At 45.2% G+C, this 25,863-nt stretch overlaps 1 protein-coding gene across 2 annotated transcripts; it reads right to left on the bottom strand.

The window, feature by feature from the left end:
- Positions 1–23,279, bottom strand: amdhd1 (amidohydrolase domain containing 1). 2 transcript variants are annotated; one of them, XR_004415194.1, is made up of 10 exons: positions 22,983–23,119; positions 20,654–20,760; positions 20,483–20,547; positions 18,434–18,711; positions 13,405–13,630; positions 11,311–11,435; positions 9,085–9,178; positions 4,527–4,687; positions 879–1,164; positions 1–95 (listed from the first exon to the last, which is right to left on the bottom strand). XR_004415194.1 is itself a non-coding variant. In XM_033039410.1 (9 exons), the coding sequence occupies exons 1-9, from the start codon at positions 23,117–23,119 to the stop codon at positions 1,077–1,079; spliced, it is 1,281 nt and encodes a 426-aa protein (XP_032895301.1). In that variant the 5' UTR covers positions 23,120–23,279; the 3' UTR covers positions 880–1,076. The 2 variants fall into 2 exon arrangements, 1 of the variants encoding a protein (XP_032895301.1); XM_033039410.1 differs by lacking the exon at positions 1–95 and having other exon boundaries at positions 880–1,164; positions 22,983–23,279.
- Positions 23,280–25,863: the final 2,584 nt, after the last annotated feature.

Genomic DNA, 25,863 nt, shown 5'->3' with positions numbered 1-25,863 from the left:
ATTTATTTATTTCAGAGAGCATTTATTTATGGGATATTTTGAAATTATTACCAGGCCCTTAAAGATATGGCAAAATCTGAGTCAATGAATCAATCCATACTTAAGAAAGGATGTACTAGCCCTGGAGGCAGTGCAGCGAAGGTTTACAAGATTAATTCCTGCAATGAGGGGATTGACATATGAGGAAAGGTTAAGTAGGCTGGAACTCTACTCTTTGGAGTTTAGAAGAATGAGAGGCGATCTCATTGAAACATATAAGATCGTGAGGGGCCTTGATCGGGTGGATGCACCGAGGATGTTCCCAATGATCAGGGAAACTAGAACTAGGGGACATAGTTGCAGAATAAGGGGGGGCTCTTTTAAAACTGAGATGAGGAAGAACTTCTTCACCCAGAGGGTGGTTAATTTATGGAATTCACTGCCCCAGGGAGCAGTGGAAGCAGAAACTTTAAATATATTTAAGACTAAAATAGATGGTTTTTTAGCTGCCAAGGGGATAAGGGGCTACGGGGAGAGGGCAGGGATATGGACCTAGGTATGGTTAGTATAGTAAGACCTGAGTGATCTCCTGGACAAGTGTCGATCGCCTGGATTGGGGTCGGAGAGGAATTTCCCGGATTTTTTTCCCGAATTGGACCTGGGTTTTTATCCGGTTTTTTGCCTCCCCCGGGAGATCACGAGGTTCTTGGGGTGGAGAGGGGTGATAGCGGTATAAAGGGGAGGGTAGTGTCTTGTGTTCTGTGTCTTGTGTCTACTGTTTGTGGGTAAGTGTGTCTGTTTAGTGTTCAGCCATGAGCGAATGGCGGTGCGGGCTCGACGGACCTGGTGGTCTACTCTCGCACCTACTTTCTATGTTTCTATGTTTCTATGTTTCTATCATTAAGATATTTTTCACATGATATCTGATTATCCTAGAAGCCATCAATCTTCATCGCCTTCTCTTGTCCATGTTTGTATGAGGGCCATTTTAAACGTGAAACATGGCTGCCAATAACACGGGTGTTCAAATTCATAATCAGTCCTTCAGAATGGTTCGGAGTTCAGGCGAGGATCTGAATATTAATAACCGAGACAACTTAATTTTCGTGTGCAATTTTTCCTTTGGTGATGACATACTTGATTATGTCCCGATGATTTCCAAACTGGTAAATCAAATGCTCCCACCTTTAAAAAAGAGAAAAGCATTTGTTGAAGCATTTGTATACGGCCTCGAATAGGAAAGGATTTTATTTAGATCTTCAATTTCGGAATGTTAAGTTATCTTGAGGATCTTGTAACAAAGAGGAATATAATTTAGCTCGATAATAACAGTATATAAATAATAATATAATAATTATTATTATAATAAATAATTAAATAAATCATCTAGACAAGAAAAACAATGACAATAAAAATTCACTGATTTATCATATGTAACATTTAAAGAAGCACATAAGTTAAACTCTGGGATATGATGGACAGATATCATAAGCTACGACCAGCCTCCAGGAGAGTTTTTGCAATGCCCATTTCTCCAAAGAGTATCGGGACAAGCTTTGGAAAGGAATAACACCTCACTTAAAGACGGCACGGTGGTGCAGCGGTAGAGCTACTGCCTTACAGCGCCAGAGACCTGGGTTTGATCCCAACTACGTGTGGTTGTCTGTACAGAGTTTGTACGTTCCCACCATGACCAGCCTGTGTTTTCTCCAAGATAGAAACATAGAAAATAGGTGCAGGAGGAGGCCATTCGGCCCTTTGAGCCAGCACCGCCATTCATTGTGATCATGGCTGATCGGCCCCAATCAATAACCCGTGCCTGCCTTCTCCCCATATCCCTTGATTCCACCAGCCCCTAGAGCTCTATCTAACTCTCTCTGAAATCCATCCAGTGATTTGGCCTCCACTGCCCTCTGTGGCAGGGAATTCCACAAATTCACAACTCTCTGGGTGAAAAAGTTTTTTCTCACCTCAATTCTTAATGCCCTCCCCTTTATTCTAAGACTGTGGCCCCTGGTTCTGGATCTTCGGTTTCCTCCCACACTCCAAAGACGTACAGATTTGTAGGTTAATTGGCTTGGTATGAATGTAAATTGTCCCTCCTGTGTGTGTGTGGGGAATTTTTTATGTGCAGGGATCGCTGGTCGGTGTAGACTTGGTGGGCCGAAGGGCCTGTTTCTAAATTTCTATGTCTCTAAATTAAACTAAACCAAAGTAAGCTTTAATGAAATGTTTAATTGATGTCGCTGGAGAGGCCATCTTTCGTTCAACCTTGTGAGTGTTCCCTGCATTAACCACATCCTTCAAATAACGTGCCTCTGCAATTTCACAATTCAATGGTGCTTTATCGGTCACATATGCAACCGCACGGTGAAATTCTTTCTGCATATACTACACATGTGTACAGCACAGAAACTGGCCATTCAGTCCAACTAGTCCTGAGAAGATTACGGAGAGTCGGTTTCTCACGGAGGACTCTCTCTAACTTCTACAGGTGCACAGTCGAGAGCATGCTAACCAGTTGTATCGTGGCTTGGTTCGGTAACTTGAGCGCCCTGGAGAGGAAAAGACTACAAAAAGTAGTAAACACTGCCCAGTCCAACCTCGGCTCCGACCTTCCTTCCATCGAGGGGATTTATCGCAGTCGCTGCCTCAAAAAGGCTGGCAGTATCATCAAAGACCCACACCATCCTGGCCACACACTCATCTCCCTGCTACCTTCAGGTAGAAGGTACAGGAGCCTGAAGACTGCAACAACCAGGTTCAGGAATAGCTACTTCCCCACAGCCATCAGGCTATTAAACCTGGCTCAGACAAAACTCTGATTATTAATAACCCATTATCTGTAATTTGCACTACCAGTTTATTTATTCATGTGTGTATATATTTATATTATGGTATATGGACACATTGGTCTGTTTTGTAGTAAATGCCTACTATTTTCTGTGTGCTGAAGCAAAGCAAGAATTTCATTGTCCTATACAGGGACACATGACAATAAACTCACTTGAACTAGTCCCTACTGACCAATTTGCCTAATCGAGCCAGTCCCATTAGCCTGTGCCTGGCCCTTGTCCCTCTAAACCTGGCCTATCCAGTCCCTGTCACCCCTTTCCATTCCCACGCTGGCCTTTCTGTCCCGGGCCTCCTCTATTGCCAGAGTGAAGCTACATACAGACTCCAGCAAAAGCACCTCTCAGGTAGCTTACACCACAATGGTGTGAACATTGAATTATCTAATTTTAGGAAACTACATCCACCCCCTCACCACTTTCTTCCCTCCACACCTCCCCCAGTCTGAAAAAGACCCAATACGTCACCTATTCCATTTTTGTGTCTATCTTCGGTGTAAACCAGCAGCTACAGTTCCTTCCTGCACATTAACCTCAACAGTTCGGTCTTCTATGGACTGTGTCTTAGGTTGCAATACAGACTATGGTTTGTCCATTATTCTGGTTACTACTTATTACAGTTATTAATTTATTGTAATTTATTGATTATTTCAGTTTCAGTTTAGTTCATTGTCACCGAGGTACAGTGAAAAGCTTTTGTTGCATGCTAACCAGTCAGCAGAAAGACAATACATGATTACTATCGTCATTTACACGATAATGGAATAATGTCTAGTGTAAGGTAAAGCCAGTTGTCCGTTCATGGATAGTCCGAGGGACATCAATGAGGTAATTAGCTGTTCAGGACTGCTCTCTAGTTGTATTACGGTACTCTGTGGCAGCCGTTTACTTTCCTCTTCATCGCGTAGACAGCGCTCCTCTGCTGTCCCTGGCCCCCACCTTCGCGATGTGTTTGTGTGTGTGCAGTCGGTAGATGCAGCTTGCGGTTCGGTCGATCCAGCTCGCGGTTTCAATGCGTCCGGTCGACCCAGCTCGAGGCTTTCCAGGCGAGTGCCCTCGAGCTTGAATGGCGAAGGCACTCTTCTGGACTCGGGGACTAGGTCGCCCAAGTGGGACAGGCCCTTTAGGATGATTCAGTTGCCGGTTAACATATATATATTACAGTTTTACAGTATAACAATATATACGTATAACAATAACAACTGTATGACAATATATATAAAGCAGAGATAGATAGATTCTTGATCAGTACGGGTGTCAGGGGTTATGGGGAGAAGGCAGGAGAATAGTGTTAGGAGGAGGGATAGATCAGCCATGATTGAATGGAGGAGTAGACTTGATGGGCCAAAGGGCCTAATTCTGCTCCTATCACTTATGGCCTTATGACCTTATATAAACAATATATTGCAGTGTAACAATTATATATTAAATGTGTGTTATTGCATTTGCAGGTTTGTAAAGTGGCAGCAATATGAATTTCATGGTGGACACAAAATGCTGGAGTAACTCAGCGGGACAGGCAGCATCTCTGGAGAGAAGGACTGGGTGGGTGCTGTTTCCCATTCCTTCTCTCCAGAGATGCTGCCTGTCTCGCTGAGTTACTCCAGCATTTTGTGTCTATCTTCTATACGTCAGTTGTGGGTATATATGCCAATTGAATGGTCTTGTTCTCTTGACCCTTGGATCTTGCCATACCTGGGTGCATTAATGATGATGATGTTGCCTTCCTTGCCCACCTCCAGGGAGCCGTGAGACGTGGACCTTCCAAGTGCGTGGGCGGCATTAATGGTGGCGGCGATGAGGCTCTCAGCCATGCTCATCCTCATGGTGACACACGCCATGTGCATCACCATCGGCTGTGGGCAAAGAGCAGTGCACCAAGCACAGGTTAGAGATACAGCGCGGAAACAGGCCTATGGGCGCCGACCAGCGATCCCCGCACACTAACACTAACCTACACACACCAGAGACAAATTTTACATTTATACCCAGCCAATTGACCTACAAATCTGTACGTTTTTGGAACGTGGGAAGAAACCAAAGCTCCCGGAGAAAACCCACGCAGGTCACGGGGAGAACATACAAACTCAGTACAGACAGCGCCCGTAGTCAGGATCGAACCTGGGTCTCTAGCGCTGTAAGTTAGCCATATGAGACTCTGGAGGCCTTCCGTGATCGCTGGTCGCCGAGGGGGTCGGGTGTGGTGTTGATAAAGTTGATAACTGTTTGATTGATATTTGTAAACTGGCTTGATTTTCAATTTGTTTAAGAAGGAACTGCAGATGCTGGAAAATCGAAGGTAGACAAAAATGCTGGAGAAACTCAGCGGGTGCGGCAGCATCTATGGAACAAAGGAAATAGGCAACGTTTCGGGTCGAAACCCTTCTTCAGACTGAGGAAATTTTCAATTTCCACAGTTTCGATTTTGTTATTACTCTTGTATTTGTGTTTAATTGAATAAAAGTTCTTTGTATTAAAGAAAAAGAATGGGACTGTTGAATCTTAAGTTCATAGTTTTTCTCCCCCAATAAACCACATACAAAAGATGAAAGCATTTGTTCATCTTCTATTCTGTATCTATCTATATATTACTAAAACTCTAATCTTGACCACTTCCTGTCTGCATTGTAATTAAATTTGCATAAAAACGATCCCCCAAAGCGCTACAATTTTTCGCCACCTTGCTCACCATTCTTCTCTGCTGCAAGTCAACTAAGTTTTGTTCCGATCAGTGAAATAGGACAAAAGTTATGAAGGTTTTGAAGGTTCCACCTCCCACACAGCCCCCCACCCCCCCCCCCCCCCCCCCCCCCACCCAGGTGAGGGAGAGATTAGGGGAGGGGAGGAGGAAGGGGAAAGAAGAGGGAGGATGAAGAGGAGGGACTGCTGGGGGATGAGGGGAAATGAGCCGCGCCTGCGCAGTTAGGGCTATGGGTGAGTGGTGGAATATTGCCTGCGTGTGACTGGGACCCACAGGGTCCCATTTAGTCTAGTATTCATTAAATGCATCATTCTATTAATCATGTAAAATCAGTGCAGATCATTCCTTTCTTACTCATCCCAATTTGAATACACACATGACATTGACCATTTGAGGTCAGAGAAGAAAATGTCAGTGTTTTATTAGCTTATTTGATTATTTTTACATTAATTTAGTTTAATTTGGAGACACAATGAGGAAACAGGCCCATCGGCCCACCGAGTGTGCACCAACAGGCGATCCCCACACACTAAATCTATCCTGCACACACTAAGGATAATTTATAATTGACATCTTCCAGAACAGGAGAGGAAATGAATATTATATATGATGTGCTGGCATTCAAGATTCAAGATTCAAGAGAGTTTATTGTCATGTGTCCCAGATCGGACAATGAAATTCTTGCTTTGCTTCAACACAACAGAATATAGTAGGCATAAATAAATATAGAACAGACCAGAACAGATCAGTGTGACCATTTACCAATGAATATATATATATACCCACACATAAATAAGCAGATAAAGTGCAATGGGCTATTAATGATCAGAGTTTTGTTTGAGTTGAGTTTAATAGCCTGATGGCTGTGGGGAAGTAGCTATTCCTGAATCTGGACATTGCAGATTTCAGGCTCCTGTACCTTCTACCTGAAGGCAGCGGGGAGATGAGTGAGTGGCCAAGATGATGTGGATCCTTGATGATGCTGGCAGCCTTTTTGAGGTGTGATGTGTAGGATGCATGGTGGGTTAGCTGGGCTGGTCCTGCCTTTTAACTTTGTGTAGGAAGGAACTGCAAATGCTGGTTTACACTGAAAATAGACACAAAATGCTGGAGTAACTCAGTGGGATAGACAGCATCTCTGGAGTAAAGGAATGGGTGATGATTCGGGTCGAGATCCTTCTTCAGACTGAGACAACACTTTGTATTTGGGTCAATGGTGCAAGACGGCTTCTGGACTTTAATACCAGCTCTAATGTTTTACCCAAGGAATGATTAAATAGTTATTGAGTGATCCATCTTCCTTTCCTCTCTCATCCAAACTGAAGCGACATGGATGACTCAGGCCAGTGGATGAACCGTGACATGCTGACTAAATTGGGCGGCACGGTGGTGCAGCGGTAGAGTTGCTGCCTCACAACACTTGCGGCGCCGGAGACCCGGGTTCGATCCCGACTACGGTTGCTGTCTGGACGGAGTTTGTACGTTCTCCCCATGATCGCCCCATGGTAAATGGTAGGGAATTGAAGAATGCAGGTGAACAGAGGGATCTGGGAATAACTGTGCACAGTTCCCTGAAAGTGGAATCTCATGTAGATAGGGTGGTAAAGAAAGCTTTTGGTGTGCTGGCCTTTATAAATCAGAGCATTGAGTATAGAAGTTGGGATGTAATGTTAAAATTGTACGGCATTGGTGAGGCCAATTCTGCAGTATGGGGTACAATTTTGGTCGCCTAATTATAGGAAGGATGTCAACAAAATAGAGAGAGTACAGAGGAGATTTACTAGAATGTTGCCTGGGTTTCAGCAACTAAGTTATAGAGAAAGGTTGAACAAGTTAGGGCTTTATTCTTTGGAGCGCAGAAGGTTAAGGGGGGACTTGATAGAGGTCTTTAAAATGATGAGAGGGATAGACAGAGTTGACGTGGATAAGCTTTTCCCACTGAGAGTAGGGAAGATTCAAACAAGGGGACATGACTTGAGAATTAAGGGACAGAAGTTTAGGGGTAACTTCTTTACTCAGAGAGTGGTGGCTGTGTGGAATGAGCTTCAAGGGAAGGTGGTGGAGGCAGGTTCGTTTTTATCATTTAAAAATAAATTGGATAGTTATATGGACGGGAAAGGAATGGAGGGTTATGGTCTGAGCGCAGGTATATGGGACTAGGGGAGAATACGTGTTTGGCACGGACTAGAAGGGTCGAGATGGCCTGTTTCCGTGCTGTAATTGTTATATGGTTATATGGTTATCGCGTGGGTTTTCTCTGAGATCTTCAGTTTCCTCCCACACTCCAAAGGCGTACAGGTATGTAGGTAAATTGGCTTGGTAAATGTAAAAATGATCCCTAGTGTATGTAGGATAGTGTTAGTGTGCGGGGATCGCTGGTCGGCGCGGACCCGGTGGGCCAAAGGGCCTGTTTCCGCGCTGTATCTCTAAACTAAATTAGCGTTGGTCATTGACGTTGGTAGGTTCGTTGAGATCTGTCCTCCGTACATTATCTTTTATAGCACAGATATAACTGAATCTTTTACGATAAAATAAATATTCAGTCATTATTTGAGTGTAGTAATTGCCTCAAATTTATTGTTGTCTGGTATTGCTATAACGATAATCTACTGAGTATATTATTTAAACTCTTTCCAAAGTTACATGGATAGGACAGGTTTAGAGGGATATGGGCCAAACCCAGGCAGGTGGGACTAGTGTAGATGGGACATGTTGGCTTGTGTGGGCAAATTAGGCCGAAGAGCCTGTTGCCACCCTGTAAGATTCTATGATTCTATATGTATTGTTAAAGGTTTGTTGAGGCATTTAATTCCCCTTTAAGTAATGGACTTTTCGTTTCAACTACTATTTCGGACTCCTGTGTATACTGAGCAATACAAAGGGACTTGCACAACATGGGGAAATCTTCAGGTAACATTTTAAACCAGGCCCCAAATAATCCCCTAGATGTGTAAGATTCCACCGCATATTTATCTGTATTTTCCCCTCAATTTATGGCACTATATATCAGCGAGACCGAGCGCAGGCTGGGCGATCATTTCGCTGAACACCTCCGCTCAGTCCGCCTTGACCTACCTGATCTCCAGGTTGCTAAACACTTTAACTCCCCCTCCCATTCCCACACTGACCTTTCTGTCCTGGGCCTCCTCCACAGTCAGTGTGAGTGAGGCCCAGCGCAAAATGGAGAAACAACACCTCGTATTTCACTCGGGCAACATACAAACCAGGGGTATGAATATTGATTTCTCTAATTTCAAGTAACAATTGCATACCCCCTCTCTCTGCCTCTCCACATTCATTCTCTCCAGGTTTTTCATTATCTGGTGATTTTCATTGAGGTCCGCCCTCATCCTTCTAAACACCAGCGAGTACAGGCCCAGTGCAATCTTAAATTCACACAGAACAAATTTTGTGCAAATCTAATTACAAGTAGGGAGGGGAGTAAAATCGGGCTGTTTAGACCCTTGTGTTAACTCTGAGGTGGATATGGTCAATGCTAGTTTTGTTAATCCGCAAAAAATAATGATCAAAATATAAAATAGCTTCACTTACCATTGAGAAACAGTGTGCATTCGGGTTGAAGTCACTGCCCAGAGCAACAATCACTCCAGCATCAAGCATATCTCGAGCCCGTGGGGTTTTAAGCCTGAAAATGTATTAAAAATGATTGGCATGTTTGCAGTGTTGGTAGTTTCAAATCATTTATCGGCAAAGGTTCCTGTGACCTTGGTGAAGAGTCACTCTATCCATTAAACCCATCATAGACGGCATTCCATTCACTGGTCACTATCTGGGCCTGTGTAATTAATCTCCTTAAACCTCTGGTCTCACTGCATCTCATTTGTGGTCCTCTGCAACTTCAGTCTGTGGAATTCTCTGCCTCAGAGGGCAGTGGAGGCGGGTTCTCGGGATGCTTTCAAGAGAGAGTTAGATAGGGCTCTTAAAAAATAGCGGAGTCAGGGGATATGGGGAGAAAGCAGGAACGGGGTACAGATTGTGGATGATCAGCCATGATCACATTGAATGGCGGTGCTGGCTCGATGGGCCGAATGGCCTACTCCTGCACCTATGGTCTATTGTTTATTCACTTCTACAAATACTTCTGGTTCCTAGACTTAATGTCCATTGGTGTCTCATTACCTTTTTCTGTCAATCGTGTTGTACATGTCATACATTATATTATATAACTAAATATATAAAAATATAACTATATAACTAAACTTCGGTTAGTTCAGTTTATTGTTACATGTACCGAGGTACAGTGAAAAGCTTTTGCTCTGTGCTAACCAGTCAGCAGAAAGACAATACATGATTACAATCGAGCCATCCACAGGGTACAAATACATAGTCACACAGCGTTGAATCAGGCCCCTTGGCCAAATGTGCCCCCATTGAACAACATGTCCCATCAACACTGGTCCCACCTGCCTACAATTGGCCCGTATCCCTGTAAACATGTCCTATCCATGTACCTGTCTAATTGTTTTAGATGATAAAGGGAATAACCTGAATAACATTTAGTGCAAGATAAAGTCCAGTAAAGTCCAATCAAAGATAGTCTGACAGTCTCCAACGAGGTAGATAGTAGCTCAGGACTGCTCTCTACTTGTTGAGAGGATGGTTTAGTTGTCTGATAACGGCTGTGAAGAAACTGTCCCTGAATCTGGAGATGTGCGTTTTCACACTTCTATACATCTTTGGTACACATGACAATAAACTAAACTGAACTAAAACATAATTTTCATTCATAAGGTAAAGTAAGGTCAGATAACTTCACATAGCCTGGAGAACTGGACTTTAATTCCTTGCTGAATCCTCTGGTTAGAGCTGTGATAATCCCAGCCTCATAAACGGCCTACGCTCACAAAACATGTTTGCCGTTATAACTCATATCGACTGAATGGTTCACCTATAATTCTCTTGGCCTTTATAAAAGTGGAACTGATACCTCTGTGGTGAATCATTACCTCATGTAAACAGAGCCAGATTAAAGGGGACGAACTTCACTGAACCAGAACTGCTTGTTCGTTCATCAGTGAGAAGGCTTGTCTCGTGAGAGGAGCAAAACATTCACTAAACTTTTCCACAGTTGAAGAATATTTTCGTTCTTCTCATTCCATCAAATTGAAATATATAAGTGCATGTTCGTAAGTGATATGAGCAGAATTCGGCCATTCGGCCCATCTAGTCTACTCCGCCATTCAATCATGGCTGATCTATCTCTCCCTCCTAACCCCATTCTCCTGCCTCCTCCCCATAACCTCTGATACCTGTTCTAATCAAGAATCTATCTATCTCTGCCTTTAAAATACCCAGTGACTTGGCCTCCACAGCTGTCTGTGGCAATGAATTCAACAGATTCACCACCCTCTGACTAAAGAAATTCCTCCTCCTCTCCTTACAAAAGAAACATCCTATAATTCTGAGACTATGGCCTCTGGTCCTAGACTCTCCTACTATTGGAAACATCCTCTCCACATCCACTCTATCCGGGCCTTTCACTATTCGGTAAGTCTGTACGGAGTTTGTACCTTCTCCCCGTGACCTGTGTGGGTTTTCTCCGGGTGCTCTGGTTTCCTCCCACACTCCAAAGACATGCATGTTTATAGGTTAATTGGCTTTGGTAAAATTGTAAATTATCCCTAATGTGTGTCGGATAGAGTTAATGTGCGGGGACCGCTGGTTGGCACAGACTCAGTGGGCCGAAGGGCCTGTTTTCGTGCTGTATCTCTAAACTAAACTAAACTAAAAAAAAGTGTCCGACGTAAAGCACAATACCTCAGAATATATGCAGTGGTTGGGAGGAGCACAGCACATGATTTAGCGGTTGCCATGGCTGCAATTCCAGCATCACTCACTTCCTCCAGGTGGCTTATGGCAGCAGCACCAAGTTCAGCGCCGAGCTGTAGAGTAAAAGAGATTTATCGTCAGGGGCACTGACAGGTAATCCTTGCACTGGAATGCCCACGTCCCGTCCACAGTGCTATGATTCACTCCAAGATACAAGATGCATTTATTTGTGACATGTGCCAGTTGGCACAGTGAAATGTGATCACCATACAGTCATACAAATAAAATAAAGAGCACAACACACGATAGAGTTCAACATAAAACATCCCCACACAGCAGAATCAAACGTTTCCCACTGTGAGGGATGGCACCAAAGTCAGTCTCTTCCTCCGATGTTCACCCGTGGTCGGGGCCTCTGGAGCCCTCCGCAGTCGCCGCTACGGGCAGCCCGCTGCTCAGGCCCACTCGCTGGGATGTTGGAACTCCGACGTCAGAACGGGAGGCCAACCTCAGCGGCTTGGAACTCCGAATCGGCCGCTTACCTATAGGGCCACGATAGTAAGTAACTTGCAATAGTAAGTAAATAAATAGTAATAGTACCAATAATTGTAGGCGCATAGTGGCGCAGCGGTAGACTTGCTGCCTTACAGCGCTTACAGTACTCCCAAACACCCTTATATATGCACTTATTCATCCTCAAAAAAGTGGATATCTTTGCATTTATCAAAATTAAATTCCACATGCCATAGTTCTGCCCATATTACCAACTGATCACTATCATCCTGTAGCCCACACCTATCCTCCTCACCACCAACTATTTATTTGTCTTGATATTTGTTGTTAGACTTCTGACATTCGCAAATTTCCTGATCCAACCAGCTGAAACAATGTCAAACGGAAGACAAGTCTACACAGTTGCACAGCGGTAGAGTTGCTCCCTTGCAGCGCTTACAACGCCAGAGACCCCGGTTCGATCCCGACTATGGGTGCTTGTCTGTGCGGAGTTTGTAGTTTCTCCAAGATCTCCGGTTTCCTCCGCACTCCAAAAAATTAAGGTTTGAAGTGTAATTGGCTTGGTATAAATGTAGGAATGTGTTAATGAGCGGGGATCGCTAGACGGTGTGGACTAGGTGGGCCGAAGGGCCTGTTTCCGCTCTGTATCTCTAAACTAATAGTTGCGGTATCACAAGGTCAAATGAACATTTGGGCAAACAAGAGACCTCGCCAAGAATGGTGTTCCAGTTCATCATGCTCATCTGTACCTTTACGCTGCTGACATTATATGTTTTCTGCATTATTTACCATTGAAGGGGAACTTTTTCATCTGTATGTTTTATTTCACACTTTACAGATACAAGAAGTGTTCCATTTTATACCTGGGTAACATAAATATAGTGGTGCTGAAGGAAGATCATTACTTGGTTAAAATCCTACTCACAGCTGGCAGAAAGGCCATTACAAGAAACTGGCTTGCAGCAGACACACCCAGACTTAGACAATGGTTAGACATAGCACAGGAAATATTTGTCATGGAAAAAATGACATATTCTCTAAGAGTGAAAGAAGACGTGTTTAACAGAAAATGGGAAAAATGGATTAGGTATAGAAATAAAGATATCAACTCTATAATATTATTGACAATAATGTAAGTTATTGGAAAATGTTTTAATAAGAAAATAGTTCTGTATACTGCATTATTAGTTGTAAACTGAGCCCCTCGCTGTACTGTTGTACGTTTCACTGCATTGTTGTGTGTTTCATTGTTATATTTGTGTTTTATTTGTGTATGCATAAAAGCAATAAAGACTAAAGTGAAAAAAAAAGATATACAGTGTGCAACAGGCCCTTTGGCCCATCGAGTCCGTGCCGACCAGTGAGGTGTATCTCTAAACTAAACTAAAATGCAAGACATTCACAAAACGCTGGAGCAACTCAGCGGGACAGGCAGCATCTCTGGAGAGGAGGAATGACATTTTGAGTCGAGACCCTTCTTCATACAAACTAAAATACAATTAATATTATAACATGGAGATCAAGGCACAGCTCTGCGTTCACCTGCGCTGTCAATATATCCCACTTTACCTCGGCTGCCTGCATTGGATGAAGTTCATCACCATGAAAATTAAGCTGGAGATTTAACTCTTTTCCAGCCTGTAAAATAGTCTTGGTGGCCTCCAGGTCAAAGACTCCTTTCTCACAGAAAACATCGATATTGTCGATGTGAAATTCACCATTCTCCATCATCTCCTTCAGTTTGGGCAGCTGATCATTAACGATTGCATCCACTGCTTCCGCCATCGTCTTGCCTCTGTAGTAAGAGAATCACATTTTCAGCAACTTTATTCTGAGTGCTATATTCCAATATTCATTCAAAGGCATAGACTGTAAAATATTTCAATGTGTGTAGTTTTCAATCATTTTTAAATTCGGTCTTAGAAATAAAATATTTATAAAAATGACTCAAATTGCTTTTTGATGTATGTCATTGATCTGAACTAGAGTATACAGGCCATATTTTTTCATTTTCTTATGGCATAGAAGAACAATATAACCCAGAAATATGTAAGTAATAAAATTGATAACAGGCTTCAGAAATACATAGACTGGTGAAATGGATAGGCACATGAATTACTATCTGAGCTACTATCTACTTCATTGGAAACCCTCGGGATTGAACCAGTGTCTCAGGTGTTGTGAGGCTGTGGATTTACCAGCAAAGATATTATGTTGCTGTTGGACTATCTTTGATCGGAGTTTACTGGCTTTATCTTGCACTAAATGTTATTCACATTATTCCCTTTATCATGTATCTGTACACTGTGGACGGCTCGATTGTAATCATGTGTTGCCTTTCCGCTGGCTGGTCAGCACGCAACAAAAGCTTTCCACTGTACCTCGGCACACGTGACAATAAACTAAACTCAACTCAATTATGCAATGTAAGATGAGGAACAATGGGAGACAATGTAAGTTTAGTTTAGTTTAGAGATACAGTGCGGAAACAGGCCCTTTGGCCCAGCAAGTCCGCACCGACCAGTGATCCCCGCACATCAACACTATCCTACACTAGGGATGATTTTTACATTTATACCAAGCCAATTAACCTACAAACCTGTTTAAGAAGGAACTGCAGATGCGGGAAAATCGAAGGTACACAAAAATGCTGGAGAAACTCAGCGGGTGCAGCAGCATCTATGGAGCGAAGGAAATAGGCAACGTTTCGGGCTGAAACCCGAAACGCTACCTATTTCCTTCGCTCCATAGATGCTGTTGCACCCGCTGAGTTTCTCCAGCATTTTTGTGTACCAACCTACAAACCTGTACGTCTTTGGAGTGTGGGAGGAAACCAAAGTTCACAGAGAAAACCCATGCAGAGGAGAACACAAACTCTGCACCCGTAGCCATGATCGAACCCGGGTCTCTGGCACAGTGAGCGGTGTAAGGCAGCAACTCTACCGCTGCGCCACCGTACCGTCCAAAGGTGAAGGATAGAATCATAACTGCAGCTCAGGACCAAAATGATCTGGAGGGAGAAGACACTCTACCCAAAACGTCACCCATTCCTTCTCTCCAGAGATGCTGCCTCACCCGCTGAGTTACTCCAGCATTTTGTGTCTACCTTTGATTTAAACCAGCATCTGCAGTTCTTTCTTACACATGATGTGGGAGGATATATGAACTCAAATCTAATGATGGTAGCAGGATAAATTGAGAAGGCCGGTAAAAAGTAGGGTTAGAGAGTATAGAGTCAGAGAGTACAGAAGCAAAGAGGTCATACTTGGCTTTAAGGGAGTTCTGGGATACTGCACACAACTCTAAAGACAACACGATATATAATGGATATCAAGGCTGTACAAAAGGTGCAGGTGAGATCTAACAGAACGTTGCCTTAGGTGAGAAATTATACAGAGTGCATGGGAATGTTCTCAAAATCATCAGAGGTTTTGGGCAGAGCGGTAGAGGAAAGAGGAAAATCCCTGCCGGTTTGCTCCTGGGCCTGGCCAAGATGGCCGTTCACGGGTCCATGCAGCGGGTAATCGAGTGTTCTGTCTAGGCCGACTGCCTGCCCCTCTTCTGGGCCTACGTCCGTGCCCGCGTGTCCATGGAGAGGGAGCACACACACGGTGTCCATGAGGGCTCAGGAGGCCTTCCGTGAACGCTGGTTGCCGCGGAGGGTCGAGTGTTTGTAGATAAAGTAGACAATATTTTAATTGGATTCCCACAGCAGCTTGTACTGGAGCCTACCTGGGAGAAGGCAATTCTGGATTTAGTGTTGTGTAATGAACCGGATTTGATAAGGGAACTCAAGGTAAAGGAGCCATGAGAAGGTAGTGACCATAACATGATAAGTTTTCATCTGCAATTTGAGAGGGAGAAGGTAAAATCGGAATTGTCAGTATTGCAGTTGTACAAATAGGACTATGTTGGCGTGCGGGAGGAGCTGGCCAAAGTTGACTGGAAAGGGACCCTAGCAGAGATCACAGTGGAACAACAATGGCAGGTATTTCTGGGGATAATACAGAAGTTGCAGGATCATTTCATTCCAAAGAGGAAGAAAGATTCTAAGGGGAGTAAGAGACGAACGTGGCTGACAAGAGAAGTGAAGGACAGAATAAAAATAAAAGAGAAGATGTATAACACAGCAAAGATGAGCGGGAAGCCAGAGGATTGGGCAACTTTTAAAGATCAACAGAAGGTAACTAAAAAGGCAATACGGGGAGAAAAGATGAAGTATGAAGGTAAGCTAGCCAAGAATATAAAGGAGGATAGTAAAAGCTTCTTTAGGTATGTTAAGAGAAAAAAATAAGTGGGACCCTTGAAGACAGAAACAGGTGAATTTATTATGGGGAACAAGGAAATGGCAGATGAGTTGAACAGGTACTTTGGATCCGTCTTCACTAAGGAGGACACAAACAATCTCCCAGATGTACTAGTGGACAGAGGACCTAGGGTGACGGAGGAACTGAGGGAAATTCACATTAGGCAGGAAATGGTGTTGGGTAGACTGATTGGACTGAAGGCTGATAAATCCCCAGGGCTGGTCTGCATCCCAGGTTACTCAAAGAGGTGGCTCTAGAAATCGTGGGCGCATTGGTGATCATTTTCCAATGTTCTATAGTTTCAGGATCAGTTCCTGTGGATTGGAGGGTAGCTAATGTTATCCCACTTTTCAAGAAAGGAGGGAGAGAGAAAGCAGGAAATTATAGACCAGTTAGCCTCATATCGGTGGTGGGGAAGATGCTGGAGTCAATTATCAAAGATTCATGTGGACAGCAGTAACAGGATCGGTCCAAATCAGCATGGATTTACGAAGGGGAAATCATGCTTGACTAATCTTCTCAAATTTTTTGAGAATGTAACAAGTAAAATGAACAAGGGAGAGCCAGTGAATGTAGTCTACCTGGACTTTCAGAAAGCATTTGACAAGGTCACACATAGGAGATTAGTGGGCAAAATTAGAGCACATGGTTTGTGGGTTGGGTATTGATATGGATAGAGAAGTGGTTGGCAGACAGGAAACAAAGAGTAGGGATTAACGGGTCTCTTTCAGAATGGCAGGCAGTGACAAGTGAAGTGCCACAAGGCTCGGTGCTGGGACCGCAGGTATTTACAATATAAATCAATGATTTAGATGAAGGAATTAAAAGTAGCATTAGCAGATTTGCAGATGACACAAAGCTGGGTGGCTGTGTGAACTGTGAGGAGGATGTTATGAGGATGCAAAGTGACTTAGACAGGTTGGGTGAATGGGCAGATGCATGGCAGATGCAGTATAATGTGAATAAATGTGAGGTTATCCACTTTGGAGGCAAGAACGGGAAGGCAGATTAGTATCTGAATGGTGTCAGTTTAGGAAAAGGGGAAGTACAACAAGACCTGGGTGTCCTAGTACACCAGTCACTGAAAGTAAGCATGCAGGTACAACAGGCAGTGAAGAAAGCTAATGACATGTTGGCCTTCATAACAAGAGGAGTTGAGTATAGGAGCAAATAGGTCTTTCTGCAGTTGTACAGGGCCCTGGTGAGTCCACACCTGGAGTATTGTGTGCAGTTTTGGTCTCCTAATTTGAGGAAGGATATTCTTACTATTGAGGGAGTGCAGCGTAGATTCACGAGGTTAATTCCCGGGATGACGGGACTGTCATATGATGAAAGAATGGAGCGACTGGGCTTGTATTCATTAGAATTTAGAAGGATGAGAGGTCATCTTTTAGAAACATATAAAATTATTAAGGGATTGGGCACTCTAGATGCAGGAAACATGCTTGCGATGTTGGGGAGTCCAGAACCAGGGGCCACAGTTTAAGAATAAGGGGTAGGCCATTTTGAACAGAGGTGAGGAAAAACCTTTTCACACAGACTTGTGAATTTGTGGAATTCTCTGCCTCAGAGGGCGGTGGAGGCCAATTGACTGGCTGCATTGGGGGGATTCACTGGACCACCGGGGGTGCCGTGGCCAGTGACCCTGGGTGGGCGGAGGGACCAAACTGTCCCAACTCTGCTGCAGCTGACGGGGACGTTGCCGGGGTTGTGTCCCCGTGTGTCCGCTGCCCGGAGCTGCCGCCCGCTCCACCCGGTCCCGTGTGTGGCCGCTGCTGACCCACAGCCCGTGACAGTGCGGCTGCACAGGGGGAGACCCTGTGGCCGTGGCCGTGGCCGGACAGCGCTGACCCCGGGGGGAGAGTGGGGGCTGTCCTGAGGGATGCGTTCCTTCAGCCGCTTACACCTTGTTGCTCGGGTTCAGAGCAAAGATACTAGAGCATTTGGTTCAGAGCACTCAGTCACTCTCCACAATTATTTACAGCGCAAAAATTGACCATTTTGGCGTTTTTTAACAGGTAAGAAAGTACGCATTTTGTGTGTTAGCAGTGAATGCCGGAGGCTGCCATGTCCTCCAGAAGGATTGAGCTACTCCGTGCGTCACGTCCTTTGACCCGATGACCTTACATGCAACCCCACTATGGGTGACGTTTTGGGTCGAGACCCTTGTTCACGCTGGGAATCAGGAACTAGAGGACTTGGGTTTAAGGTCATCTCTGCACTTTTTCCACCTTAAAAACCCATAGGAAATAAAACTTAGATGAAGTTGTGTTTTGAACAGTAAATGGTACCTGGGGACAGAATGAGCACCACAGTATGTGGACGAAATGCTGATGCTGAGATCCCTTCGAGCTTGCTCGATCACGCGGAGCATTTTGGCTTCAGTGTCCAGATTCAGACCGTATCCACTCTTACACTCGGCCAGCGTGGTCCCTGCCCTCAGCATGGAGAGCAGCCGCTGCTTCAAGCTGGCTAGCAGCTCTTCCTCTGTAGCCTTCCTGGTGTGTTCCACGGTGAAGTGTATCCCTCCTCCAGCATTGTGGACCTCCATGTACGATGCCCCCGCCAGCTGTAAAAATAAACCCAGACATTCTGCAGCGTTGAGTCCGCACCCGCCCCTGATCAAAGCCAGGGCCAGTTTAGTTTAGTTTATTCTCACGTGTAGCGAGGTATAGTGAAAGACTTTTGTTGTGTGCTAACCAGTCAGTTCATCCAAGTGTTAGTTAGAATTAGAAAATAGACACAAAGTGCTGGAGTAATTCAGCGGATCAGGCAGCATCTCTGGAGAAAAAGGATGGGTGATGTTTCGGATCAGATGCCTTCCCATTCCCGACCTGAATTCATAAGTAGACTTATTTAGTTTGGTTTAGTTTAGTTTAGTTTAGTTTAAAGATGCATTGTGTTCTATGGAATCACAATTCATTTAAAGAGGCCAAATAACCTACACGCCCGAGTGTCTTTGGGATGGGGAGGAAACTGGTGCAGGAACATTTAAATTCTTACTCTCTGCAGTTTTACGGGCTGATTAAATACAACAGCACAACAGATAATGGATGATAAGCAAGGGGTGAAAGGTTGCTATGGGGAGGTGAGAGGGTGGAGATGAGATCACACGTTCTTCTCCAGAGGAGGCCATTGTGTTCTTTGGTGTCCAATTGAGAGAGTCAGCTGACCCATGTTCCTAGTGTTCTCTCCGAGACCCCTCCTCTTCATCCCAAGTCCTTCCCTGTCGATAGCTCTACCCTTCCGCTTGGGCGACCGACTCTTCGAGAGGCCGGGTGCGTGGACCGGACACGGCCTACAGCGGTGGAGGACACCATGGCTACGCTAGGCCAGGCCAACCCTGCAACACCGACCGCCAGGACAACAGACCTTCATGGTCAGATCAAGATCCCGGCACTTACAGCAACTGGGACTTGAAAATGGCACCTAACTGGTGACTCTGTACATTGTCTCAGTGTACGACTGCTATACATTGTACTGTATCTGAGATGCTTATCTAAGATGTATCTAGGTGCTAATGTATCATGATGCTTGTACTGAAGGCAGTGAAGAAAGCGAAAGGTACAGCAGGCAGTGAAGAAAGCGAATGGCATGTTGGCTTTTATAACGAGGAATCGAATATAGGAGCAGAGGTCCTTTTGCAGCTGTACAGAGCCCTAGTGAGATCACACCTGGAGTATTGTGTGCAGTTTTGGTCCCCTAATTTGAGGAAGGACATTCTTGCTATTGAGGGAGTGCAGCATGGGTTTACAATGTTAATTCCTGGGATGGCGGGACTGTCATATGCTGAGAGAATGGAGCAGCTGGGCTTGTACACTCTGGAGTTTAGAAGGATGAGAGGGTATCTCATTGAAACATATAAGATTGTTAAAGGCTTGGACACGCTAGAGGCAGAAAACATGTTACCGGTGTTGCGGGAGTCCAGAGCCAGGGGCCACAGTTTAGGAATAAGGAGTAAGCCATTTAGAACGGAGATGAGGAAACACTTTTTCTCACAGAGAGTGGCGAGTCTGCGGAATTCTCTGCCTCAGAGATCGGTGGAGGCAGGTTCTCTGGATGCTTTCAAGAGAGAGCTAGATAGGGCTCTTAAAAATAGCGGAGTCAGGGGATATGGGGAGAAGGCAGGAACGTAGTACTGATTGGGGATGATCAGCCATGATCACATTGAATGGCGGTGCTGGCTCGAAGGGCCAAACGGCCTACTCCTGCACCTATTGTCTATTGAACTGTGTACAGAAATGAATTTCACTGTTCCTCAGAACATGTGACAAATAAATACTAGACCACACCTCCCCCTCCCAACCCCAACCCCAACCCCGCTCATTGGCTTGGGTTACCTTCATGGCAAATTCATGGACTCGGTCTCCAGCCCAGACCGGGTGTGTGTGTGCATCCACCAGTCCTGGAACAATCAATTTGAGACAGAAGAGAAAGAAAGCTATCAGACTGGGATGCTGTCCGCAACGTAATGGGAAGCACTGGATCGGGGCGTTCATTGAGATACCAACCGGGCAGGACGCACATTCCACTCGCGTCTATTTCTTGGTCAAACTCCACTCCTCGGTACCGGGACTGGATAACATCCGCAGGCCCCACAGCCTCAATCAGCCCATCTCTGTAAGACAGGGACAGAGCCACCTTAGTCCTCAGGAGCAGCGTGTGGCTCTGTGGTGGCTGCCTCCTATGCAGCTGTACAGACAGCAGGACACATCACAGATGGCCACAGGGGGATACCCACAGAACGATCCCACATACAGCCATGTTTAGTGTTGTTTAGTTTAGAGACAGCGCGGAAACAGGCCCTTCAGCCCACCGAGTCCACGTCGACCTGTGATCCCCGCACACTAATACTATCACACACACTAGGGAGAATTGACAATTGTACCAAAGCAAATTAACCTACAAACCTGTACGTCTTTGGAGTTTGGGAGAAAACCGGAGATCCCAGAGAAAACCCACGCAGGTCACGGGGAGAACGCATAAAAAACTCTGTACAGACAGCACCCGTAGTCAGAATCGAACCCGGGTCTCCAGCGCAGTAGCTCTACCGCTGTTTACGAGAATGATCCCAGGAGTGAGTGGGTTCACATATGATGAGCGTTTGACCGCACTGGGCCTGTACTGGCTGGAGTTTAGAAGGATGAGGGGGTACCCCATTGAGACTTACCGAATAGTGAAAGGCCTGGATAGAGTGGATGTGGAGAGGATGTTTCCACTAGTGGAGGAATCTAGGACCAGAGGGCACACCCTCTGAATAAAAGGATGTACCTTCAGGAAGATGAGGAGGAATGTCTTTAGTCAGAGGGTGACGAATCTGTGAAATTCATTGCCTAGGTATGTTGCAAAACTTACCTTCAGCGGGGCTGCAGTTCAGCTGCTGCCCGTGTGCGCGACTTTGGCGCCTTTGAGAGGGGGGCGGGTTTAAAATGCGATTTTTCTGCAGCCTATTCAAATCGATCTCTGTTAGGCTGTTTAGTTACTAAAGAAAAATCACTTCGACTGCCGTTTCATTAAGTTTATTAAAATTAACGCTGGATAATTTAATTATTGGAGTAAATTAAAAATCATCTTCTAAAGCCATGAACGCTGACAACGGGTCAGATCTCACGTAGGGGACAAGGCAAGGTAGGCTGTTAAGATGCGTTTAGTCAAATTTTTAAGTTGCGAGAAGGTAACTTGGAGCCCATCCGAACCGGCAGTATTTTTCATGCCGACATGGGACACAAATTCACTGCAACCGCAACGTTCCAAACCAGCACATTCCACAAAATCTCACTCGCAAGATGATTTAAATGGCCATTAATTTACAGCAATTTAATACTAAATTCCTTCCATTTGGCCTATAAATTAATGACGAATTTAAAAATCATGTTATTTTGTGAATTTTTGTGTGAATATTATTTGGACATTTAGGCTATTTAAAAATGTAAATATTTGCTTAAGAAATTGATAGATGTTTAAATCTAGTAATTGAATTTTAGAATTAGCTACAATTGGATAACTAATTAATTATATGCTTTAATTTCAAGTCATCCAAGTAAGATCATCCGCCGGAAGATCCACTTCCGCCGGAAGATCCACTTCCAGCATCTGCAGTTCCCTTTTGAACAAAAGATTGTTTCATATTTGTTTCAGAATGCTTCAATCTATAATAACTGAAAATTCCTTTCAGTTCTCTTAATTTTTTAATAAAGTTATGGCCATTTGACTGTCCTCGATCACAGCTTTTGTGTTGTCAATGGAAAAGCAATAGGGAACAAGATGTTAATTTCCGAGTATGAAAATGGGCATAACTTTTTTAATACTGAAGATATGAAAGTGAAGTAGGTGTCAAATTAAACTTCTTTTTATGCTTTATCTGATGGGATAAATTGCAGACTTGATTTTTAAAATCTCAAAATTTTGTAACATTGCTACAGAAGACTGTGGAGGCCAAGTCAATTGATATTTTTAAGCGGAGATAGATAGATTATTGATTAGTCTGGGTGTCAGGGGTTATGGGGAGAAGGTAGGAGAATGGGGTTGAGAGTGAAAGATAGATGAGCCATGATGGAATGGCGGAGTAGGCTTGATGGGCCGAATGGCCAATTTCTGCTCCGAGAACTGGTGAACGACTCGGAACATCTGCCGAGCAGGATAGCCTTTCTGTTGCAAAGATCTTTATCCTCCACTGTGGGACAGGGAGAGGTGGAGTGGCTCCGGGGGCGGTCAGAGCTCCGTAGGACAGCGGGAGAGGGGCGGGGAGAGGAGAGCTCACAGACCCGCACCCGGCCCCCAACCCCGGACACTGCTCCAACAGTTCGCTCCAGTCCGAGGAATGGTCTTTTTGCGTTTTACCTTCCGATCACAAGGCTACCGCCAGCAATGAGCGCCACGTCCCGCATGTCACCTCTGGTCAGGTACTGTTCGCCACCCACACAAACCAGGACGAGCTGGGCAGCGTCTCGAACCAGCAGCCCGCTCCGTGTCGGCATCGTCAATGTGTGCCCGCGGGCGGCAACTCACACATACACAGTCCCCGCCACACAACACACACACTGAGCTGTCTGGCACCGCCACACACACACACACACAACACTCACACTGAGCTGCCTGGCACCTCTGGGAACGCCTCTCACACACTCAACACACAGACCTGACTGGCACTCTCTCTCTCTCTCTGTCTGTCTGTCTGTCTGTCTGTCTGTCTGTCTGTCTGTCTGTCTGTCTGTCTGTCTGTCTGTCTGTCTGTCTGTCTGTCTGTCTGTCACTCACTCATACCTGGCTGGTAGTATCTCTCTCACACACACATACACACAAACTACACTGGCAGCGTCACACACACACACACAATACGCACTCACACACACACAACAAACTCACACAACACATACACACGCTCACGCTCACGCTCACACACACACACCTCTCCACTAGCATCCCCTAGCCACAGCAAGTCTTGGTGCTTGTTGGTGAGTTCTGGCATTAAGGTATTTCACCAGACGAGCTGCACAGTCTGCTCAGGGAAACGTGCCACATGGAGTCCTTGTCTTGCAGTGCCTGCAGGCTGTTCCATGCTGACAACTGCCCGATGGACGTGTGGTCGTGTGGTCAAAGATGTTGGTCTGGAAGAAACATAGAAACATAGAAATTAAATGCAGGAGTAGGCCATTCGGCCCTTCGAGCCTGCACCGCCATTCAATATGATCATGGCTGATCATCCAACTCAGTATCCCGTACCTGTCTTCTCTCCATACCCTCTGATCCCCTTAGCCACAAGGGCCACATCTAACTCCCTCTTAAATATAGCCAATGAACTGGCCTCGACTACCCTCTGTGGCAGAGAGTTCCAGAGATTCACCACTCTCTGTGTGAAAAAAGTTCTTCTCATCTCGGTTTTAAAGGATTTCCCCCTTATCCTTAAGGTGTGACCCCTTGTCCTGGACTTCCCCAACATCGGGAGCAATCTTCCTGCATCTAGCCTGTCCAACCCCTTAAGAATTTTGTAAGTTTCTATAAGATCCCCTCTCAATCTCCTAAATTCTAGAGAGTATAAACCAAGTCTATCCAGTCTTTCTTCATAAGACAGTCCTGACATCCCAGGAATCAGTCTGGTGAACCTTCTCTGCACTCCCTCTATGGCAATAATGTCCTTCCTCAGATTTGGAGACCAAAACTGTACGCAATACTCCAGGTGTGGTCTCACCAAGACCCTGTACAACTGCAGTAGAACCTCCCTGCTCCTATACTCAAATCCTTTTGCTATGAAAGCTAACATACCATTCGCTTTCTTCACTGCCTGCTGCACCTGCATGCCCACTTTCAATGACTGGTGTACCATGACACCCAGGCCTCGCTGCATCTCCCCTTTTCCTAGTCGGCCACCATTTAGATAATAGTCTGCTTTCCTGTTTTTGCCACCAAAATGGATAACCTCACATTTATCCACATTATACTGCATCTGCCAAACATTTGCCCACTCACCCAGCCTATCCAAGTCACCTTGCAGTCTCTTAGCATCCTCCTCACAGCTAACACTGCCCCCCAGCTTAGTGTCATCCGCAAACTTGGAGATATTGCCTTCAATTCCCTCATCCAGATCATTAATATATATTGTAAATAGCTGGGGTCCCAGCACTGAGCCTTGCGGTACCCCACTAGTCACTGCCTGCCATTGTGAAAAGGACCCGTTTACTCCTACTCTTTGCTTCCTGTTTGCCAGCCAGTTCTCTATCCACATCAATACTGAACCCCCAATGCCGTGTGCTTTAAGTTTGTAAACTAATCTCTTATGTGGGACCTTGTCGAAAGCCTTCTGGAAGTCCAGATACACCACATCCACTGGTTCTCCCCTATCCACGCTACTAGTTACATCCTCGAAAAATTCTATAAGATTCGTCAGACATGATTTACCTTTTGTAAATCCATGCTGACTTTGTCCAATGATTTCACCACTTTCCAAATGTGCTGCTATCCCATCTTTAATAACTGACTCTAGCAGTTTCCCCACTACCGATGTTAGACTAACTTTTCCACAGACGACAGATGGTGCGGCAATACCCAGCTGACCGGCACATTGCGTGGCATCTGCTCCAGGCCCATCCTTTGCAACACCAGGGACAGGTAGAACCTCAGCAGGTAGTGACACTTAGTGCCCATGTCCTTTGATTCTACCCACACACAGCCTGATGCTGCCACACACGAAGATGGGCGCCAGGGTGAGGGTGACGTTGGGCACGCTTTTGCCAACTTGTGCATGGTGACCCATCAATCCCCGTTCATCTTTGATCTTCAGATGAACTGGAAGACAGCCTGGATGATCCCTGTGCGTAGAAGAGAGGGATGAGCACACTTAGAAACATACAAAATAGGTGCAGGAGTAGGCCATTCAGCCCTTCGAGCCAGCACTGCCATTCAATATGATCATGGCTGATCATATGTCAGTCCCGCCATACCGGGAATTAACCTCGTGAACCTACGCTGCATTCAATTCATAGCAAGAATGTCCTTCCCCAAATTAGGAGACCAAAACAGCACGCAATACTCCAGGTGTGGTCTCACCAGGGCCCAGTACAACTGCAGTAGGACCTCCTTGCTCCTTTACTCCAATCCTCTCGCAACGAAGGCCAACATTCGCTTTCTTCACTGCCTGCTGTACCTGCATGCTTACTTTCAGTGATGATGAACAAGGATACCCAGGTCTCGTTGCATTTCCCCTTTTCCTAATCTGACACCATTC

Source organism: Amblyraja radiata, chromosome 21 (genome assembly GCF_010909765.2).
Source record: "Amblyraja radiata isolate CabotCenter1 chromosome 21, sAmbRad1.1.pri, whole genome shotgun sequence".
Lineage (NCBI taxonomy): Eukaryota > Metazoa > Chordata > Chondrichthyes > Rajiformes > Rajidae > Amblyraja > Amblyraja radiata.
Note: the sequence above shows the minus strand (reverse complement) of the source record. Positions and strands in the feature narration are given on the sequence as shown.